At 42.9% G+C, this 20,514-nt stretch overlaps 1 protein-coding gene across 1 annotated transcript; it reads left to right on the top strand.

The window, feature by feature from the left end:
- Window positions 1-16,054: 16,054 nt before the first annotated feature.
- On the top strand, window positions 16,055-18,799 carry LOC126557194 (serine-rich adhesin for platelets). Its single transcript, XM_050212878.1, has 3 exons — window positions 16,055-17,804; window positions 17,988-18,119; window positions 18,201-18,799. Exons 1-3 carry the CDS (start codon window positions 16,161-16,163, stop codon window positions 18,705-18,707), a joined length of 2,283 nt encoding a protein of 760 aa, XP_050068835.1. The 5' UTR covers window positions 16,055-16,160; the 3' UTR covers window positions 18,708-18,799.
- The last annotated feature ends 1,715 nt before the right edge of the window (window positions 18,800-20,514 follow it).

Genomic DNA, 20,514 nt, shown 5'->3' with positions numbered 1-20,514 from the left:
TCCCTTTGAATTTCTTATGGCGGAATTGTATAATTTTATTATTCAACTAATTTTCCCTATGTTTTCCTCCAATTAGTAAGAAATTAATGAAAGTGTTGATTCTTTCTTTTGAAAATTGGCGCCTTTAGTTTGTTTTAATCATTTAAAAATAAAGAAACGTTGTTTTATTGTTTGTTGGTACTAAGCAGAAGCCGCGACACAAACAATAATCATCCCAACAAAGAAAACCAAACTCTCCTAATTGATCAATTTTATTTAAATCGAATGGTAGCGTATAACAAAAGTTGCAAACTTTTAAATACTTCAACTCGCAGAATAGAGGTTAAAATGAAGGTCTAAAGTATAAACACATAATTTACAGGTTGAACCTAACAGAAATTTATAAGGATTCAATTCTAGTCGCGCATATTCACATATTCACTAATATGTAATAGGAAATCCAATTTATAGTAACACTCATATCTAGGGAGTAAAAAAGATTACTCACTTCTTAAAATCATTCACGTTTTATCTCCTAATAATATACTGAGTGCGTATTGATTGATCGCGTTAGTTAGACGAGTACAAAACACTAGGCGTCTCCATAGCTTAGCACGGCGTTTGTCAAGGAAAGCATAAAAATGCGCATTGTTCGTTCTTAACCTTGAACTAGAAAATGAATTCTTGCATCCAATTGAAACCGTTGGATACGCCGAAAATTCCAAAAATAACCCATTCACAAAACTATACCGAAACGTTCCCGTGCCGTAGCCATTATTTATTGCAACACAAACCCTAACCATCACCACCGGTCCTACACTATCTAACTATCCACACACCAGCAGAGAGCGTATGTGGAAAAAAGGGAAAAGTAACGAAACCACTACCATCAGCTGATTTTGGTATGCAACGTATGCGATGCTGCTGCTGCTGCTGCATTCGCGGCGATATCACGAACACGAAGAGGAGGTGGGCCAGCAGTGGCAGCATGAGCGACGGAGAGTAAATATGTTCGCCCCGCAAACAGGTTCTGAACCATGCAGTTGAAATAGTGCACGAGTCAAAACATCGCACGTGACGTCACAGTAATGAGCATTGCCTAAGAGCTCGAACACTCGCTACGTCGTCGACGGCGTGCGTGTGTATCGTGCAATGTAACCGCTGCGCTTCGAGTGAGTGCTCTTTAAAAGCACCAACAACACTGCAATACATAGTGAGAGAACGGCAGCTAGTGAGGGGAATTGAGTAACTCAGCCGGGTGGTGGTGGTGCTACGCAATTGCGGTACACACATGTGTGATGCTGCCATTTTTGCCAGTCTCCACTTTCGTTCGCGCAACCCTCTACTGATCACTCCCGGGACCGGAGGGATTTCAAACCAGACTAAAAGAGAGAAAGAGAGAGAGAGATGATGCATACGTCACACTCACGCCACTTGTACAACAAGCAGCTAAGTTATAGGTTGTCTCGCTAAACTTACGGTTATTCAGGGCGTGACGTTCATCATCGATGAGATCTGTTCATAAACCCTCGCAGCCATCGGGGGCACCCCTCGGTGGGTGGTGGTGGAAGTGTGGGTGGGTGGATCGATGGGCCGCTTTGCCGGTGGCTCTGAAAGTGACTGAATTGCCAATTTAGTCCATAGGGGTGTTACAAGTTTTTTACCTTCTGCTTTCAAAATATTTATACTTACATCTAATGAGCGTTCATTGTAGTAGTTGATATGTTTCTATTGCTTCCAGTAAATAAAAATTGGAATCTATTGGGAAACAAAAAAAAAACAAAAAAAACTTATTAATTTATAATTTTTTTGTCAGATAAGATAACAGTTCGATAACTAAACCAAAACCCCATCAAACTTAACACCTGTTAAGACCCATTCTGTTACCGTGCTGTAGGCTTAAATAGAGTTTTACTCTCACTTCAAACGGTTTCTCAAACGGAGGGTAAAGAAACAAAATATTCTCGCTAATCCTTCCCATCATCTGGCAGCAGATTTAGGGCTCGGAACCCATTCTCCACCATGGTTCCGACCACTTCCACGGTCGGTCATCACTAGCGAAACCGGTTTATCGCACTCACACACGAGGGAGCACGTTTACCTTTTTTTTCTGGCACAACATTCATTCGCGCAAACGTGCGTGGCCTATGTGCAGTCGGTAGCTTAACTCACTTTCGCTTCATTCATTCAATGCGCGTAGTAGTGAACCACGGCCGATGTACACTCCCGGCTGCCAAGCGTGATGACGATCGTACCCCTCGGCGCACACATATTTATGGGTTGGCCGTCTTCGCGATGTCTTTCTGGATTTCTATTCGGATTTCGCTTAGATAAGCCACTTCAGGCCTACTCAACGGTCTGGAACCTTACCCTCCCCCTTGCCTGCCTGTCGGGTGTGTGTGTGTGACGGTCTCGACGTATTGCTCATGCAGTCAAGCGATTTAGTTGGTCATTGGCCCACGGATCGCTCCGCGTGTAAGCGTATGCGAATGAGAATTAGTTTCCCGCGTGTTGGATTGAAAAACGGAGCGGCAACTCTCCACGGCGTGTAACGTCACACGATGGGGTTTGGTACACAGAACACTGGGTCGAGTTTTGGACGCTCATCACCATAGGGGTTGGTTGTGTTATTTTTTTTTTTTTGCATATTTCATGTGAGTGAGCAGCAGCAGTCGTGCGAACGATAATGCACACTGGGATATGGTGAGTGAGAGACCAAACCAAGCGAGTGAACAAGATCGTCCGAACGGACAGGGATGGTGGGCGCAAGAGCGAGAGAAATTGACCTTATTTTCTATTTCTGTGCTCACATGCTTCAGCAAGTATTCAGTTTCTGCATGCTGTTTTAACCGCACTATGTTTTCATTCTGAAGAGCGGTCCTTGTTTGATTTTGTGAGCGTGAGTCTGTCATTTGATTTGTCAAACCAATGAATTTATTCTACCCATCTATGTATCTCCATAATCAATTTAATGCTACATTCGCATCTTGTCCAGTGTATAAATGTTTAAATATTTCCTCTAATCTTTTAGTACATCTAATGGGTCACCATTGATACAATCAATGCTAGTTCTACAAAACAGATTCTTAAATAAATCTATTACAAACCTCGAAGTAATTGGCTTTTTATCAATACCAAAGAACGTTAACATTAAAAATGCAATTGGACGTTAATCAAGAAATCAAGGTAACTTCTTCAGCAAAATCATAATACCGGGCAATGAACACATTGATCAAAGCCTAAGGCTTGTTCCGAAAAAAAAAGGAGAATATAAACATAATGGTGCTCTTATCGTAATGGTTGTGTGCTAATTTAAAAGGTTTCCATTTCATTTCGAACATCTTGTGCCGTGTCCTGTACACATCAATGATCCCTCAGGTGTCATCAAATATTTATACGCACTTTAGCAGCAATGGGTTGCTGGAAAATATATATCCGGTGACGATTAATTAGTGTAATTGTGCTGGCCACTGTGCTGAATCCTTCTTTACTTATTGCCGTTTGCCATTTGCCAGTACGAGGAAAAAGCCTTTCTAAGATAGGTTTTTTACAATGCCATTTTTTCGCAGGTACGAAATCAGTACACTTGCAAATATTTGAAATTGTCGGGATCGTTTTATTTATTTATTGTTTTTTTTTTCTTTTCTTCTCCTACTTGTAGTTTCTCATCCTACACAAATTGGAAGAATTAATGAAGGAACATTTCAAAAGGGCTGGAATGTGAGGGGGGACAGAGTTGATATGAATAAGAAATGAAACAATTTCCTTGGGGCAACGGACCGCACTGTAATGGAATGATACACTGCGAACCGTTAATGAACACGTGTACGACGAGCTCTAGGACGAAAGCACATTTTTATGACCATCATGGTCTGTTGTGATTGAAACCTAAATTTATCGGTATCGGTTTCACATTTCAACCATTTATTTTTATTTGAAAGAAAGACTTAAAAATGTGTCTTCATACTGCACATAACGGGTGTAAAATCAATTTCCCACATTAGGATTCGGTTTAAATCTCTTTTAAACGATCTACAACTATCTTAAGATCATAGAAGGTGTGGAAAAGATATTCTAATACCTCTGTTTCTTTATGCTTTACTAAACCGAGACCTTGATGCTGACTAAAGACGTGAAATAGTTGTGAGAAAGCCTATAATAATAATGAACCAACGACAAGAAACGCAATATTGTTGTGCACCATAAAATTCACGAATAACTACTCATCTACATTATGTGTAACTTCTGTTAGAAAATTGTGCTACAGAAAAACGATATTTAAAAAATTGCTAAAAAGGTTAATTTTACCCACGAAAGTAAAGAAATAAAAAATCAGAGTAACGCACATCGCATCTTCCCAGCCAATCCAGCCACAATCCAGTCTCGTGGTTGCAGCATCTCCCACTCTTTGCTTCATTTTAACCTCTACCAGTTTCAATGGTGGCCGTGGATTGATTATGTAACCAGCGACAGGCATAAAAAGGCACACAACACCACCACCACCATCAGCAGCCGGAGTCCGGGGGAACCTAAAGAAGAAGAATAAAAAAAGAATAGAAAAACGTGTTTGCCAAACCAACCCAAAGAGCTTTGATTCATCTTTGCTTAACTGGGACATTTCAATCGGCATGGGAGCGGGCTTGATAGGGGCGGACGGGGGATGAGGAGTAGGGGGTAGGCCGCCGATGGGATCGTAGGCTGCGGCCGGTTTCTAATGGACTCCCCAACCTCGGCAACGCTTCCCCTATGGCTATGGAGCTCACTAGTTCACTGGGTTGGCTTGGCTGGTCGGTCGGTTGCTTGGTTGAGTGGCTGGAAAGTATGTCACGAGACTGCTGTTAAAGTTGCTGTTGATGGGGAAACACCAAAACGCTCCCTCAGCAAGGCCCATGATGATCGACTGTGAGTTAAAAAAGGAAGAATGGGACCGCGAGTGAGCAGAAAAAGAAGATCGATAATACGATCGTAGATAGACGTAGAAATTATCCCCGGGATGTGCTGTTGTTACGCGTGTTCAAACAAAAAGTAACTCCGCAATTGAACAGTTTGCACCCTTATCATAATTGTTCCTTTTTGAATAAAAGCTCAGGAAGCAAGGAGTTCTGGGTGCTTATCGGAAGCGCTGTAATTGCTAAAAAAAGAAACCATCCAAAGAGCTTCGTTTGTGGCTTGCCAACCGCTTCAGTGGCACTGGTGGTAGTAATCATTATTGCAAAACAGCACAGCAGCAAGTATAAACTGTGCAGCATCTGCATTTTACATAGACAAGACCGCACGTACAACTATGTCGTCTAAGGCACGATCATCAGCGATGCTTTCAGCGTGTGCAATGCCAGAATACCGATCTCGCCGCCGCCATGCCTGATTTCGGAGACCTGCTTGCAACACAGCGCAGCCGAGAGTTCCTAGAGGGGTGTGAAATATCACCGTCATCAGCTGAATGTGCCTTACCTGATCTTGGTTTCCCCGAACCGACCGAGGATCCGTCGTTATTTTATCTCCACCACCTTTCGAAATCGGCCCGAATCCGACGAAACCGTTTCCCTTCGCGTTGTGGCATGATTGGTGGCCTCCAATCCGAGGAAGCCTCCAATTCGAGTGTTTCGGCCTAACCTAATAAGGCAAATGTATGCTGCTGTTGCTGTAGCCCTACCGCTGCTGCTGCTGCCGCCGTGGTTCGTCATTTGGTTTCAGCGCGGCGGCTCCTCCAGTTCTGGTTGTTACCGTATAAAGAAGTGGAAATTATGTTATGGGAACATCGTCCATCACCGGGCTGGCTCACCAATTCTGAGGGCTCCGGGTATGCTGTGCACTGCTACGGCTCACTGAATCTAGCTCCACGATTGTGCCACACATTGTGCCGATGAGGAAGGGGAAGGAGGGAACCGATGGACACTATGGGATCATGAGCAGTATTGTTTTTTAGGTTTTCCACTCGTTTCACCTACATTTGACAGTTTGAAACGAAGGAAAATATCAAGTTTAGGCTTCAAGCCTCACACTGCAGCCAGCGTCAGTTTCGCAATCTACCTGGGAAGACTTCTGCTTTGGATGTAAAACTTCGCAATATATCGTTAACCTTTTTGCCATCTGTACGTTTGTGGACGAACAACAACAGCAAAAAGGCGCATGAGGAATAGGGAATTTATGGGTCAATCTGATGGCTCTTCATTTTCTGACAGAAACCTTGAAGGCCACTCACTATTGAATGGACCAGAACGGATTCCTTTACTTGATGATAACTATAATAGCGTGCAAAGCAACTCGATATAACGACACCGTAGTAGATGAAAAGCAACATAGAACGAGTGATACAAATATATTTCTTTCATTTCTTAACGGTTGATCCGGTTAATAAAGACAAAAGAATTAGAGTTTTCGATTGAATTCAAATCTAAAAAGGACCATCCCTCTTTAATAAAAGCTTGTGACATCTCATTTGGACTACACTCTTGTAGTAAAGGTCTCTTGTAGTCTACTATTAATACGACCGGGGTTCAAATCCCATCCGGATCGTCCCACCGTAGTGAGGACTGACTATCCAACTACGTGGTATCGGCAGTCTAGAAAGCCATTCCGATGGCCGGCATGACCTTAGGAGGTTGTTAAGGCAAGAAGAAGAAGATTAATATGTTATGGTATAGATAAGTCTAGGAAACCAATAACCACTCAGGAAGGAAGCAACTCAAATACTTAGTACAAATACAAAACTTTATCCTTTTAATTCTAGCTTCTTCTACACTTAATTTACACGTAGCTCGATATATTATCCTAGTTAGGGGAACAACCCGAATAGGATTAGATATCGGTTCAGCGACGTGAAAGAACTGTGCCTTTGTCAACACCACCATATAGGTTATAATTCCTACACAATAATAGTCTTGTCCCTGCCAGCAAAGCACTTTAAGAATAAAACACAGCCGGTTTGCAAGAATTTAAATATAAATTAAAGTAAATACTAGCATGCTGCCACTCGTGCTTGTGCGTTAATTACATGTGTTTTCGAATGAGTGGACAGTCAGAAGAGCGTAGGACGTGTTTGCAGAGTCAAATATTTGTTTTCGACTATTTGAGTTTCAATTTCCAAACACACATGTGGTTGATAAATTGTCTCATTTTTTTTTGGTTCCATACATTTAGCATCAAGTCATTTGCCTGCTCATGCGCCTTCCCCGTAAAAGGATCTTGTTCTAAATCCTAAAATCTTCACAGCAAGCATTTTGTGTTAATTTATCTACCATATACACGTAATGGTGTAACAAAATTTATGTAACAATTTAACATACTTGATACCCCTATAGGCAAAATTGCCCTATTAATCACTACTAAGATTCTTTTCAATACAAATTAGCCTTAGTAGTACCTTGGTTGGCAGATTTATATTGATTTTGTCAATAGAGTATGAACAAGTTTAGCGTTCGCGATTATTGATAATAAAGGGATCCTTCCTAATACCAACTTGGAACACATTTTCCTGTTTGTAACTTTTGGTCTAGTGTGTTAATTGGTAGAGTTATTATACTGCCGATCGAGTTATGGTTCAATTTTTCCGTTAAATTGGTAGGTTCTACGTTATAACAGGTTCTATAAGACTGGCATGCAACTGTCATTCTACAGAAGTCTCTAAAGAAGACGCATTCCAGCAAGTCAACTGTCCATTTACAAATGAATGTATAAATGGTTTTGATGGTTGGCTATCCAAAGAATGTTTGCACCTTACGCTTTCCGTAAATTAGGATGGGTCGATAGTAGATTTAATACACCTACACTATCCACCAGTGGGGCGGCTCGGTGGTATAGGCGACAGCAACTCCGGTCTTCAAACGGCAGGACCGGGGTTCAAATTCCATCCGGGCCGTTCCCACTTGGTATCGGCAGTCTAGTAAGCCATTTCTCGATGGCCGGCAGGCATGACCTTAGAGAGGTCGTTAAGGCAAGAAGCAGAAGAAGAAGAAGAAGATTATTCACCAGGCATCACCAAACGTTACTTGTCACACGCTCGCGCACGAAGTACGGATATAATGCTTCCCTAACAGCAATGATACGCCGTTTCAATTCGCAGTCGCACCTGTTCGAATTTTCTCTGTCCAAAATTTGTTGCACCTCAGTCCACTATATGTTATGGATAAGGATGAGAATATTAGGATCAGATTCGATAAGAAAAACCATAACTTTATACTATAGAAATATTAAGAAACCGGCTAAGTTCTCTTTTGTTTTGCTTAAAATACAAAATTTGATAACAGATTGAATAATAAAAAAAATATATATAAAATCAAGTCACTCACATGCAACGCACGAACAATTATTGATAAAAACTGTCGATGTGCTAAACGATACATTAATTTAATAATCATAATCTCTAAATATGCTCAAGGTCTAAAATAGTTCTTTCCTAGTTGTGTGAAACCGAGCATTAATTCCAAAAATTTTGGAAAATACACAAACATTTCGCCACTAATCCTTTATTTGCAAAGCTACATTCGACTGTTTTGCTATTGCGTTGTTGATGATCTAAACGCCAAACTCCCAAGAACTCACGTTCCCCCAAAAATACAGGAATTTGCCAACTTGGGGAAGTATACGATTTCCTCGTGAGTTCCGGTAGCGTAAGAATAATCCAACCGTCACGCGAGCTCCTGTCGATGTCCTGCTCACTCCTGAGGTTACTCGGGTTCATTGTCCCGATAAAATTTCTGGATCCTGCGGCTGTCAGAGCCCCCATGCCACCGTTCCCCAGACATAATGTGTTGCTCCTTTTCTCTCCTGCCCTCCCCCTTCCGCATCCGTTCAATGTCAATGACTTGCGTTCGTTGCGTCGGTGCGTAGACACGGAGAAAGGTCAATGTCCTGACAGAAGTGGTAGTGCTTTTCGGGATTCTCCCGTTTCCTACATAATGTACATAATGTACACAGTCCCTGGTGTGTAGGCTTTTTCGGTAGGCCTGAACCGAGGTCGCGCATGCAAGTTGAGAATGATGGGCGAGAGAGCGAAAATGTAAACGCACTTTTACGCATGCAAGAGATGGCGCTTTCGTTAGGCTGGGTTCACTGACCGAACCGATGAGTGTTGCTCCAGAAGGAACAAAATAACGATTTCCCAGTATACACTTTTCCTGCGTATTGATTTCTTTGCACCGGAGGAGCGGGGGCTTTGCGAGCTTATGGGGCGCCTTCAATAATGTGCTTTTTTTATCACAAGGTATCATCGCGATATGGTATGACGAGTTTATGGTTTAGGGCTAGAAAAGATTAAGGCGTATATTCTTTTCATTTCTATAGCACTTTTGCTAACGTTTTTTTTGCATTTTGCTTTATTGTAAGATTAATCAAAGAACTTGAATTAACTGAATCGCAATCAGAATCCCTGTCCGTGAATGAAGCATGATTTCCACATATGATTGTTATTATCACCTCATATGACAATATCACATTCCACCCGGCGTAGTGCACGATTGCTCACACGGTTTTGATTTCATTTAGAAATGAATGAAAAGCGACAGTGAAAATGAAAGGAAGCAAAAGCCAAAGAACCAGCCGAACGGCAAGCAGCAAACTATTCAGCCGCGTGTAAAGTATCGGCGTCGGCGATGTAGTGTGCGAAGAATATTCATTTTCACTTTCATTCGGAACTGGTTTACGCTCGTGTTTGCGGCCCTCTAATGACATTCGTATGCTGTAAGCGCGTTAGGTTCTTTGCAACTAAGACTCTGGTACGAAGAGAAATACATTCAAACGCCAAAGCTTTATGTGCCAACGGCGCGTAAGACATGTTATCAACATTAAATTGTAGGAATAATTATATTGAAAGTATATGTTTCTTTTTAATATACGTATTTCTAATAGTCACGGTGAGGACTTGACTGTCCAACTACCGATACCAAGACTACCAACTTTTTCCAAAAAATCCAATAATCTATTTACTGTCCGGCGTGAGCTAGCACATCGTTAATAAACGATGTGCAATAATTTTTTTTTCAAAACGATTTTCTTGGTTAAATAAAGAAAAATTTATAATGTACTGTAACCAAAGCTTTGCAATTAATTTTCTATTCATATACATAATATGTACCATATATTCGAAATCGTTGACTTGGTTTAGTGTTGAGCTGAAGCAAAAGTAGTCTAAATCTATACTACAAATAATTTAATGAAAAACTTAAAAGTTTACATGAAACAATTAAAATAAAAACTTAGCTGGCATGAACCTGGAAACTGGAACATGTATTAACTACATCAGGTGGTACATTTTTGCTGAACCTTAAGCTAATTGCGCATCTATTACTCGAATGCTTGTCATCTGCTCGACATCAGGTTAGACATATTCTACAGAAGCACAGCCATCCGTTTAAGACACATTAGGTGATGGAAGGCACAACATAGTTACACTTGACTTGACGCTTTTCGTTCACTACCGATCCAGTGCCACACAAGCCATACGGACCTGCCCAAAGTCCATGGCCTGTAACAGACAGCGCGCTCCTTACACACCGCATTGAGTCTTACACACTCTTGCAAAGAGTAGAGGGGCCGGACCATATACCCTGTATTGAACCTACCTGAAAGCCCTAAGGCTGGAGGTAGTGCCACTGTATGCGGGAGCTTTCGACATACAATCCTAAAATAGAGCACCAATACCCAGAGAGACTGTGGACATCGTGACGACGGTGAAGGAAAGTATGATTGCCCGTTCCTTACCCCATGGACGTTTTCACTGGAGGCTCTGAGGCAACATTGCGGTCTACTGAAGCAATAGAAGTCAGTAGTGCGTGCGTGCAGTTCGCCGCAACGGACCTCATCCATAGCTCTTTTTTTTATATTGAAAAGACTCTCTCCTTTCCTTGGCAAGGCGTTGGAAAACAGTGCCCCGCTGCCAGTGGCCGAGTCGACCATCGGTGAAGTGAAGTTCCCATTTTTCATCACCACGGACGACGTTTGTGATTTCTACTGCTAGTTATGCACATTTTTCATTTTCTTCCTCGTTGCTCGCGCTGCCTCAGCCAGCCTCGCCCGTCCGTCCGGTGCAGATAACTATCTGAGGCAGTTTCTATTTCTTATACCCCGTCTTGCAAGCCGAAGGCTGCCTTGCTGGATGGCTCCTCTCTTTGGAAATACTTCAAGAGCGCAAGCGAAAAGCGGTGGAAGGGTAGGCATGCACTAAATACGCGGTGTGAATTGTGAAACAGCTTCATCGGTCACTACGGAGTGGCGCATGGCCGGGCAAATCTGACAACTATCAACAGCAAAGCCAACTCCGCCGTGGTCCGGGAGAGCAGCAGTAGGTTGATTCACTTGATGTTGAAAGCTCGGTTCCTTCGCCATCGTGATCATCGCTAGCGGTGCCACCGCCGCTTTGGCAATCGTGTAAGCCTTCGAGAGAGGAGGAAACTGGGAAAGAATTAATTATGAAGCCACCGACCGAACGAGGACAGGTCGAACGTGTGCATCGGACCTCGGTAGCGCGGTAGCGGTACGGTGGTTGTGTTGGTGCGATTGTGTGTGGCAATGGTTTCACTGAAAGCAACACCCCACAACCCTTGGCCACTCATATTCTTATGCGTCCAGGGCTGCACACGAGCAACAGCTGATTGAGCGTTAAGTGAGGAACGGCAGCTGGGGCGGCCGGAAATTTTGTGGGTTAAAAGTATTCATTTATGAGCGATGTGTTTATGAAGGATTTTGTCGCTCTTGTCGCATATCGTAAATAGAAAAACAGGTAGTTGCACTACAAAAATCAGCAAATCTAGGAATATTGAGATAAACAGTATTTTCTTGTCTATTTTTTGTTGTCATTTTCTTACCGATCATATCATAATTCGGAACTACTAATTATTGCTCCTAACAGCAACACCCCTAAGCGCACACACCGCTGCGACTGTGGCGCTCTGTAGGGCCAGCCAGCTTGAGCGTATGCAGTAAGTCTTCAAAGCAAGGCCACACATCACTTTACCGTTTTGGGCAAGGTACGCCTATGGGGCAAGAGAAGCAGGGCGATTCAACCAACAGGTTGTTGCACCGAGCTAATTGGGACACCGACGCAGCATTGCGGTGCAGGCGCACGGTATTAGTAGCACTCAGTGAATGCAATAGCGCAGACAAACGAAGGTGAACGGATTACGGGACACAACACTTGTTCGCCGATGGGGCTAGCGGGCGAGAAATGTGCATTGAAACAACCAGGGCAGAAGCAAAACGTACGCAACTGACGCGTCAGGCGTGAGTGGGATTTTCTTCGAAACAAACACTACGTTAAGCGGGGAGGCGCAACCGACGTCTTTTTTTAGTTTCATTTATTCTTTCTGTTTAGATAACTACTGTCGCACTAATGGTTTAAGTGTATCACTGTTAATTTGATACCAAAAATGTCATACAAAGTGCTTTGCTTTGGGTTTATAGGCCATATAATTCTTGATATCAGCGCCAGCCAAGAATAGAAACATAGATTAGGTAATAGGTCAGATACTCCTGAATGACTAACCTATTACGGGTAAAATAAAGACAAGAAAGTCAGGAATGATAGTACAGTTCAATCATAGCTGCCCCATGGGTTCAAATCCCCCTACTGGAGTATGCTGAATCGTGAAGAAATTAGAATCAGCGATAGTCAACAAATCGGCAGAGTAGATTGAGAAAAAAGTATATCATAATTTCAATACGCAAATTCATGACAAAGGATTTTGAAAGTAAATATTAAACTTGTTCACAAGCATTCTACATGACATTTTTCAAATTTGATTCAAGATAGTTGTACTGTAAGTTTAGCTTTAAAAAAATTTAATAAATATTAATATTTGCAGAAATTAGGACCTTTTTAATAATTATTACAAGCTCAGGGCAAAGGAAGAAGTTAATAAACTAATTTAGCTAACCGAATGACAATTCTTAGTTAACTATCTGAAACTGCTCCTGTACTTCAACATACAGTCCAGTACATCAATAGTTGACAGTCTCGTTTTGCAGGTTCCTATTGCCTTTTCGTTTTCCGATCATTCATCAAATGCTATCCAATGATGAAATGATTGAATATAGCTTTTGAGCAATGTGAATTACAGCGCTTAAGTACCATTCGCTAGCATTCGATGGGAATCGATAGGGAAGCAGCACATCTCCCAACGCCCCAATCCGACCGTTGCGGTACTGGAGAAAGCAGGCTGAAACACAGGTGAACTACTACCACATTTTGATGTGCAAGTCTGCTGCACCTCGCCCCCAATTCTCTTGATGAAACCATCCACCGGATGGGTTGCTGGTCTGGTTTTGTTTTCGTTTGGCTATGCTGCGGCAGCAATCAACGCTCGGTTGATGTTGGCCGGATCGGATTCACGCTTCTTCGTTGGAAGCATACACAGCATATGTTTCAGTAAAATGTTGACCTAGTCCGCAATAGGTGACCCGTTTATGAGTGGACTCGATTCGGTTAAAAGCATTCGGACACAAGCACAAGCCGGTCTATATCGGGAAGCGGACTGCGGGCGAGCGATGATTATGTAAATATATGAACTTTAAAATATGATGTGATTGTGCTTTAGTTTACGATTTATGGCATGATCGATGCAAAACTATTTCACTGCTAATAACATAGATTTACACTTTTACTAAGTTGTGGGAGCATTTGAAAACTATTACTAACTATGGTGGCACCAGCCTCTCACACGATGGAGCTGGGCATCAGATCCCTACCGGACAGTTCCTCCTTATGCAAGAGTGACTATCTGTGTGGTTTTGGAAAAAATAAGTCAAGGTAGCCATAAACAGCAGTCCAAGGCCTTCTGAAGATGTATTGCAAAAGACGAAGAAGAAAGGACTTCAAACGATTGCAAAGACATTTCAATTAAATAAATTTGAATTTTTTAAAATGAATTTTTGAAAATATAGTGATTTTGAAGTGGGCCGCTTTGGTGGTAGTGGTGACACAGATCTTCATACTGGAGGACCGGGGTTCGTATTCCATCCGAGTCGTTACCCGGTAGTGCGGACTGACTATCCAACTACGTAGTATCGGCAAGTCTAGTAAATCATTAGATGACAGGCATGGCCTAGTAGGTCGTTAACCCTAGAAAAAGAATCAATTGTGAATTATGTTTCAATGCAAAAATGTTATAAATAGTATTAGTTAGAATTTGATGTAAAAAATAAGTAAATAATATTACAAACAGCAGAATATGTTAAAAAACCATTTATCATATACACATTTTTTTCGTGGTAAAGTGTTTGCGCATTGCTTTTTGTGTATTGTATTATACATGTTTCGTATAATTCAATTGCATAGATCCAATAGTGACCAGAAAAGTCCTGCATTGCTCGTTTGTGTAATGTGACAAAAAATAAATAATGCGTATAAAAAAATAAAAGATATAATAAAGTAGCAAAAACTATTGTGCTATTGTGTTGTTAATTACAAAAGCTACAGTTTTTCACTTTAACAATAAGATTCATTTGTGCACAAAAAGCGCAAAGTGAGACATAAGGCAAATAAGGCAAGACTTAGAGCGTCTAAACACATCGTGCCTAACATCCTGCTTTCCTAAAATGAAAAATATGTTTGAATAAGCTATTATGTCTCTTTCTTCTCAATATCCTGTTCCTTCTTCTCTCATTTATTCTCTAAAACTATCTCCTTGTAAACAGTTTACCTATAAAATTCAAATACCGAAGTATTTTCATACTTTTGTGTAAAAAATGTATTGTGTTTTCGTTTAATAATTATTCATTTAAGAAGCCTGTCCAAGCCTTAACTTAAGTAGGATCTATAGTTAAGTTAATGACTCCTCAGTAGATGGCAATGAGAAATTGAAGTTAGAAAATGAATGACGTTCAAGATTGTTGAAGTTACTATTGAGGTATAAGCTGCTGCTAATGAGCATTATAGACGCAAATTGCCAAAAAAAGTATATTGTTTTTGCTAAAGTGGATCAAGCAAGAAGAGTACTTCTATTTCTTCTTCTTGGCTTAACGACCTCTATCATGCCGGCCATTGAAATGGCTTTCTAGACTGTCGATACCACGTAGTTGGATAGTCAGTCCTCACTACGGGTAAACGGTCCGGATGGGATTTGAACCACAGTCCTGCCGTTTGAAGACAGGCGCCGCTGTCGCCTACACCACCGGGCCACCTTAGAAGAAGAGCACTTTGACAGCACATTTAAGTGTCAATTTCTTCCGAAGGGAGATTAGAATTTTAAATGACTAACGTACGCCGGAATCGTGTTCCAAGCTCTACAAGACCCAACATTTGACAACGGAAAATAATCTTTTCCTCATCCCCACCTTTTCCTAACTTCCCAGATACAAATATGTGGTTATCCAGGCTTTATTTGGACAGTTTTTGTTTCTCTCAATCAATCGTGCTTCAATTAAGGATCAGCAGCCTCTTCTTCTTCTTGGCTTAACGACATCTAAGGTCACGTTGGCCATCGAATGACTTACTAACTAGACTGCCGATACCACGTAGCTGAATAGTTAGTCCTGACTACGGGGGAAAGATCCGAATGGGATATGAACTCAGGTCCTGCCGTATGACGCCCGGGCCGTGTCAGCAACCTAGGCGCCTTGTACAATGAAGTGAATGTGCTAAGAGGCTATCCAAAGGCAGCTTGAGCGCCCGATATAATTACCTATTGAAAATAACTCACTTATATCTTTCAACTGAGCACTTGTGCGTAATGGGTTTCTTTACGTCTTGTGTTAAAGCCTTAAGAAGACTTTCCTTGCGTTTGCCAAAACAAACACTATGTTAACTTATTTTATAACTGAGTACAGCACATGGAAACTTTTATTTGGCGCTAAATCTATTTCTGATTGTCTTTGCGTTGGTTTCACCCGCAGCAGGATTGTAAGTCCTGCATACGGGGGAACGGTCTGGCCCAGTCCTGTCACAACTGCCTCAGCCAGACCGCATTTTAAAATCACAGGAAACGTAACATTAACCTAATTTAAACGATTTGTTTTTCCTTTCAGACGCAGAACGAAGGATCCATTGCTTGAATTGAGTACAAATTTATTGCCAAAATTGCAGCAAGCTGAGTAGTGCATAAAAACAAGAAGATAGTAGTATTGTGCTTGCTGCCGTTCTCGTCTACCAGCTGCTCAACAAACGCCGCAAAACGAAACGTTCCGCGAACAAACGGCGTCGGAGTGTCCGTGGACAAACCCGAACGCCGTGTCCGCTTCCGATAGCACCGATGTCCACTAGTGAGCCGGACTCGGCTGGATCCTCCTCTCATGGACTAAGAAGGCGCACAACGCACGGTTTACTGAAGCACACGGAAGCGGCAGCAACTTCTACGGCCTCCGCCTCGGAAGCAGAAGCAGCAGTGGCCGCGTTGGCTTCGATGATGGAACCACCAGCCAGTATCATCATGAAAGCTGCTGCAGCAGCGGCGGCGGCAGCTGCTAAGGCTGCCGCCGGATCCGTTACCACGAAAGAGGAGCCTGACTGTGGTGAGATGAACGATCGTGTTGCCTCCTCTGTGGACTCTAGCATGGACAGCAGTGCGCTCGCCAGCTGCCTTTCGAGCACCATATCGTCCATGCGTGGTTCTAGCAACATGGGCACAGGAAATGGCGGCGGGGGCGGCAACATCAGTGGAGGAGACGATAACCTTTCGGACAATTCGGAATCTACCTCTGGAGCAACGACTACCACGACAACGTCGAGTGTGGCAGCAGCCCAATTGCTGGAAAACCTCAAACACAATCTCAACCATCATAGCCACAACAACAACAATACCAGTGTGATCAATAACAACAATCCACTGCATGCTAACAACAACAACAACAACAACAACGGCAACCGTAAGCTCTTTGAGTGTGACGTCTGCAATATGAAGTTCTCCAACGGGGCGAACATGCGTCGCCACAAGATGCGCCACACAGGCGTGAAGCCGTACGAATGCCGAGTCTGTCAGAAGCGATTTTTCCGCAAAGATCACCTGGCAGAGCACTTTACAACGCACACGAAAACTCTACCCTACCACTGCCCAATCTGCAATCGAGGTTTCCAGCGACAGATTGCAATGCGTGCCCATTTCCAAAATGAACACGTCGGTCAGCATGACCTCGTGAAGACATGTCCTCTCTGCAGCTATCGCGCTGGTACGATGAAATCGTTACGGGTGCACTTCTTCAACCGGCACGGCATCGATTTGGATAATCCGGGACCTGGGACACCATCGTCGTTGCTGCTTGCACTTGATCAGCACAATCCGGCCAACTTGCTACCGGCGGCCTTGGCAGCCATGAACGCAGTCAATGCCTCATTTGGGGACGGAGGCGCGGCGGCCGCAGCTGCTGCAGCAGCAGCCGATACGATGCAACGGTCGATAGATAACGGCACACCGCCGATGCACTTTCTTACACCCCACGTTGAGATCTCGATGGATAATGCGGACGATGATAACAGCTTACCATTGAACTGTAGCCGAGATGGTTCGGTCGGTGCTGGAGGTTCGGCGAACAGCCAACAGGATTTACAGCAAGGCAACCGATCGCACAATGGAACGCCAATGCTGCATTCCAACGGGCCCAGTCCGGGCAGTAACAACGATCGCAGTACACCGACAACGTCAACCTCATCCGCCACGATCTCGTCTGCACTGGACATTAAAGCCATTGTGCGACCATCTAACGGCGGGACACCAACTGTGGCGTCATCTGGATCACCGGCTGGTTCACCCCATTCGGCAGATTCAAATGCTCCTTCCAGTTCCCAATCTTCGTCGTCGTCGACGACTACCACGATGCTTCCGACACTAGTACAAAGCTCAAGGCATATTATTTTTGATAACCCTATTACACCATCGATTAGCTTAATACCTATTAAACAGGTAAGTACAAACGGCCATCCTTCACGTGACGTGAGTTCTAGTACGTACTATTTCTTATGGAAAGAGCTTTCTTTACTGATGTTGATGGTGTTCAGTATCTGAGGGTGACACTATAGTCCACCGCTAGGAAAAGTATACAAGCTTACATTCACAATGTATCATTGCCTCATTGCTATACTCTAGGAACCAACATCGAACGATGAGTACAACGATATTAAACCCCGAAGTAGTAGTAACACAGAGCCACCAACCTCAAACATCAGTAATTCAACGGAATGTGCTACCCCGTCGTCCAGTTTGACTTCACTCATCAAGGTAATGTGATCTGATGTGTATTTGATGCATTTGTATTGTTTCACTTTGTGTGCAATATAAAAACTTTATTGCTCATTGCAGGTATCGCCATTGAAGTCATTGTTGCGAGAAGACCTGAAACGAAGAATCTCGGCCCGCGCAACGACACGCGGTACCCGCAACGGAATGCTGGCCAACAGTTCCCCTATTCCGGCCAGCAGTCCCATTCCGAACAGTTCAAGCGTTCTTACGCCCGGTGCCGCACAGGAGGGTGGCAATGGCAGCAACAGTTCCAGCAGCTCGAGCAGCAGCTCCAGCAGTAGCTCCAGCAGCAGCAGTAGTACGGCTGCCATCGCTGTCGCAACTACCTCAAATGGTACCATCACGTCCACCGGGCAGGAGACAGACCTGCTACTATCTCTCACATGCAAGGCGAAACGCAACTTGCAGTGTCTTTTCTGCGGCATTGAGTTCCCGGATCAGACACTGTACTTCCTGCATAAGGGATGCCACAGTGAAAGCAACCCCTGGAAGTGCAATATCTGTGGCGAGCAGATGAACAACGTGTACGAGTTCAACTCTCATTTGCTCAGTAAAAGTCATCAATGATGTTAAGCGAGGGAAAGGGAAACAGTTTACTGGTGATGTTTCTCTTTTTCTGATCGCTTACTACACGTCCGACACTCGTAAATCCCACAAGCCGCCGTACACTGTTGTCGAACGCTACCTTGTTTAAGAAACCTTGGCCATGGCTTCCCATCCAAGATCCAGGCCTCGATTCGTCGTGCAGCTTTTGGGCAGAAAGCAACAAAACAGCGCAGAGGTAAGCCATCGCTAGGGTGTGCTACCATTATACAAAATTCGTCCAAAGGTATTGTTGTTGTGTATTGTACCTTTAGTAGTGCCGTGCTACGGCATTATACGGCGGCGTGACTGCGTACTGCGTGGTCCGCACTCCTTCAGGTTTCAGAGCGATAAAAGCAATAGGCAAATGAACCAATAGTAGACCGAAACACGTGCCTACAATACCTACGCGTGGTAACGAGCGCACCGAGTCGAGAGTGCTCTGTTGTCGCTCTGTTGTGGTAGGTAGAATTCCGGCAGATTAACAGTCCGTCCAGTAGACTTTAAAAAAGAAAAACAAAGTGTATGCAAATAATAAAAACGCGTTGCAATTCTAACACTGTTCAACGGTGTGAAGCATGGGTGTGTTAATAAAAGAAGAAACTACTTGCCTAGCAAACTAGCTAGGTAAACGATGAAGAGCTAGCTGAAGAGGGAAGCCTCCAAGGATTCATGTTTTTCTTACTCGAAGTAGCATCGCACAGCAGCGCGTCTGTGAAACTTACAGATTATAGCCAAAGCACAAATTATATGAAGCAGGATATGTGAATAGCAAGTCTCCATCCGTCGTGTTTGCATGCGCAGCAACGCTATCGGTTTATGTAGCTGTTACTCGTACAACACCGCAGTTGGTTTTGCAGCATCACTCATTTCTCAGACCATCGAAATCGTTATCGAGCAGCGAATGTAGCCGGCTCATTTGCCATGAAGATAGCTTGCAACACCAGTAAGCCAACTGCGGTGGTTGGTGGTTCGAGTGTTTAGATCCTTTACTTTATGCATCATCCGACATTATTATTCGAGAATGCATCCCAACATGGAGCCGACCAAATTGATGATCGTGATTTGTACGATCATGAGAGATCGATCCAACCATTGGTCAGACTTTGAGTTGAATGTGATTGATCCAAACGCAAGAAACCACCATTTGTGTGCTTCACAGTACCACCGTGGCGCAACCGATTTCACTGTAAATGAAAAACAAAAAAACACACACACACATAAACACAAAGTCTACCTTTAATAATGTAATTGTAATATTTGAGATTTAACGTCCTCGTCTTAGTGTCGCTTGGCGTATTAAGTTTGTTGTTTGGTTTTTCTTTGGTCAAGAAAAAGTTAGGAATAGATTTAAGGTGTGTACATGTTCATGTTTGTTGTTTGTTTTGTTTAGTTTTGTTTTTTTCTCTTTCTCTTTCATGTCTTCCCATTTATCTTTAATCTGCACACCAACATCACAAACAATTTTAAGGAAAAAGGAACCTTTCAAACACAGTTCAAAATAATTGTGGTTTTTTTTTCTCTTTTGCTTTGCACATTTGATCCCCAAAACAGTATCATCCAATTGTTTGTTTAACGTGTGATTCCTCTGTAGGTGTGTGCGTGTAATCCTACATTTATAAACTTTTTTGTTTTGTTTTTTTTGGAACACATATGTTTGTGTATGTGTTTTGTGTGTTGTCAGCATGTGTGTATTGTTGAATGTGATTTTTGCTTCTTTTCGTTTGTAATTTCCCAACATTTATTTGGTTTGCGTGTTTTGCTTTTTCGTCCTTTCATTAACCCATTTTTC

The sequence above is a fragment of the Anopheles maculipalpis genome, chromosome 2RL (assembly GCF_943734695.1).
Source record: "Anopheles maculipalpis chromosome 2RL, idAnoMacuDA_375_x, whole genome shotgun sequence".
In the NCBI taxonomy this organism is placed as follows: domain Eukaryota; kingdom Metazoa; phylum Arthropoda; class Insecta; order Diptera; family Culicidae; genus Anopheles; species Anopheles maculipalpis.
The sequence above is the reverse complement of the archived record's forward strand: the minus strand, read 5'-3'. Positions and strand labels throughout refer to the sequence as shown.

What these genes read in the sequence shown, in the direction of transcription:
- LOC126557194 (XM_050212878.1), top strand. Translation starts at nt 16,161, where the DNA reads ATGTCCACTAGTGAGCCGGACTCGGCTGGATCCTCCTCTCATGGACTA. An exon ending in GCTTAATACCTATTAAACAG is followed by an intron (nt 17,805 to 17,987) that starts GTAAGTACAAAC and finishes GCTATACTCTAG; the next exon opens with GAACCAACATCGAACGATGA. An exon ending in GTTTGACTTCACTCATCAAG is followed by an intron (nt 18,120 to 18,200) that starts GTAATGTGATCT and finishes TGCTCATTGCAG; the next exon opens with GTATCGCCATTGAAGTCATT.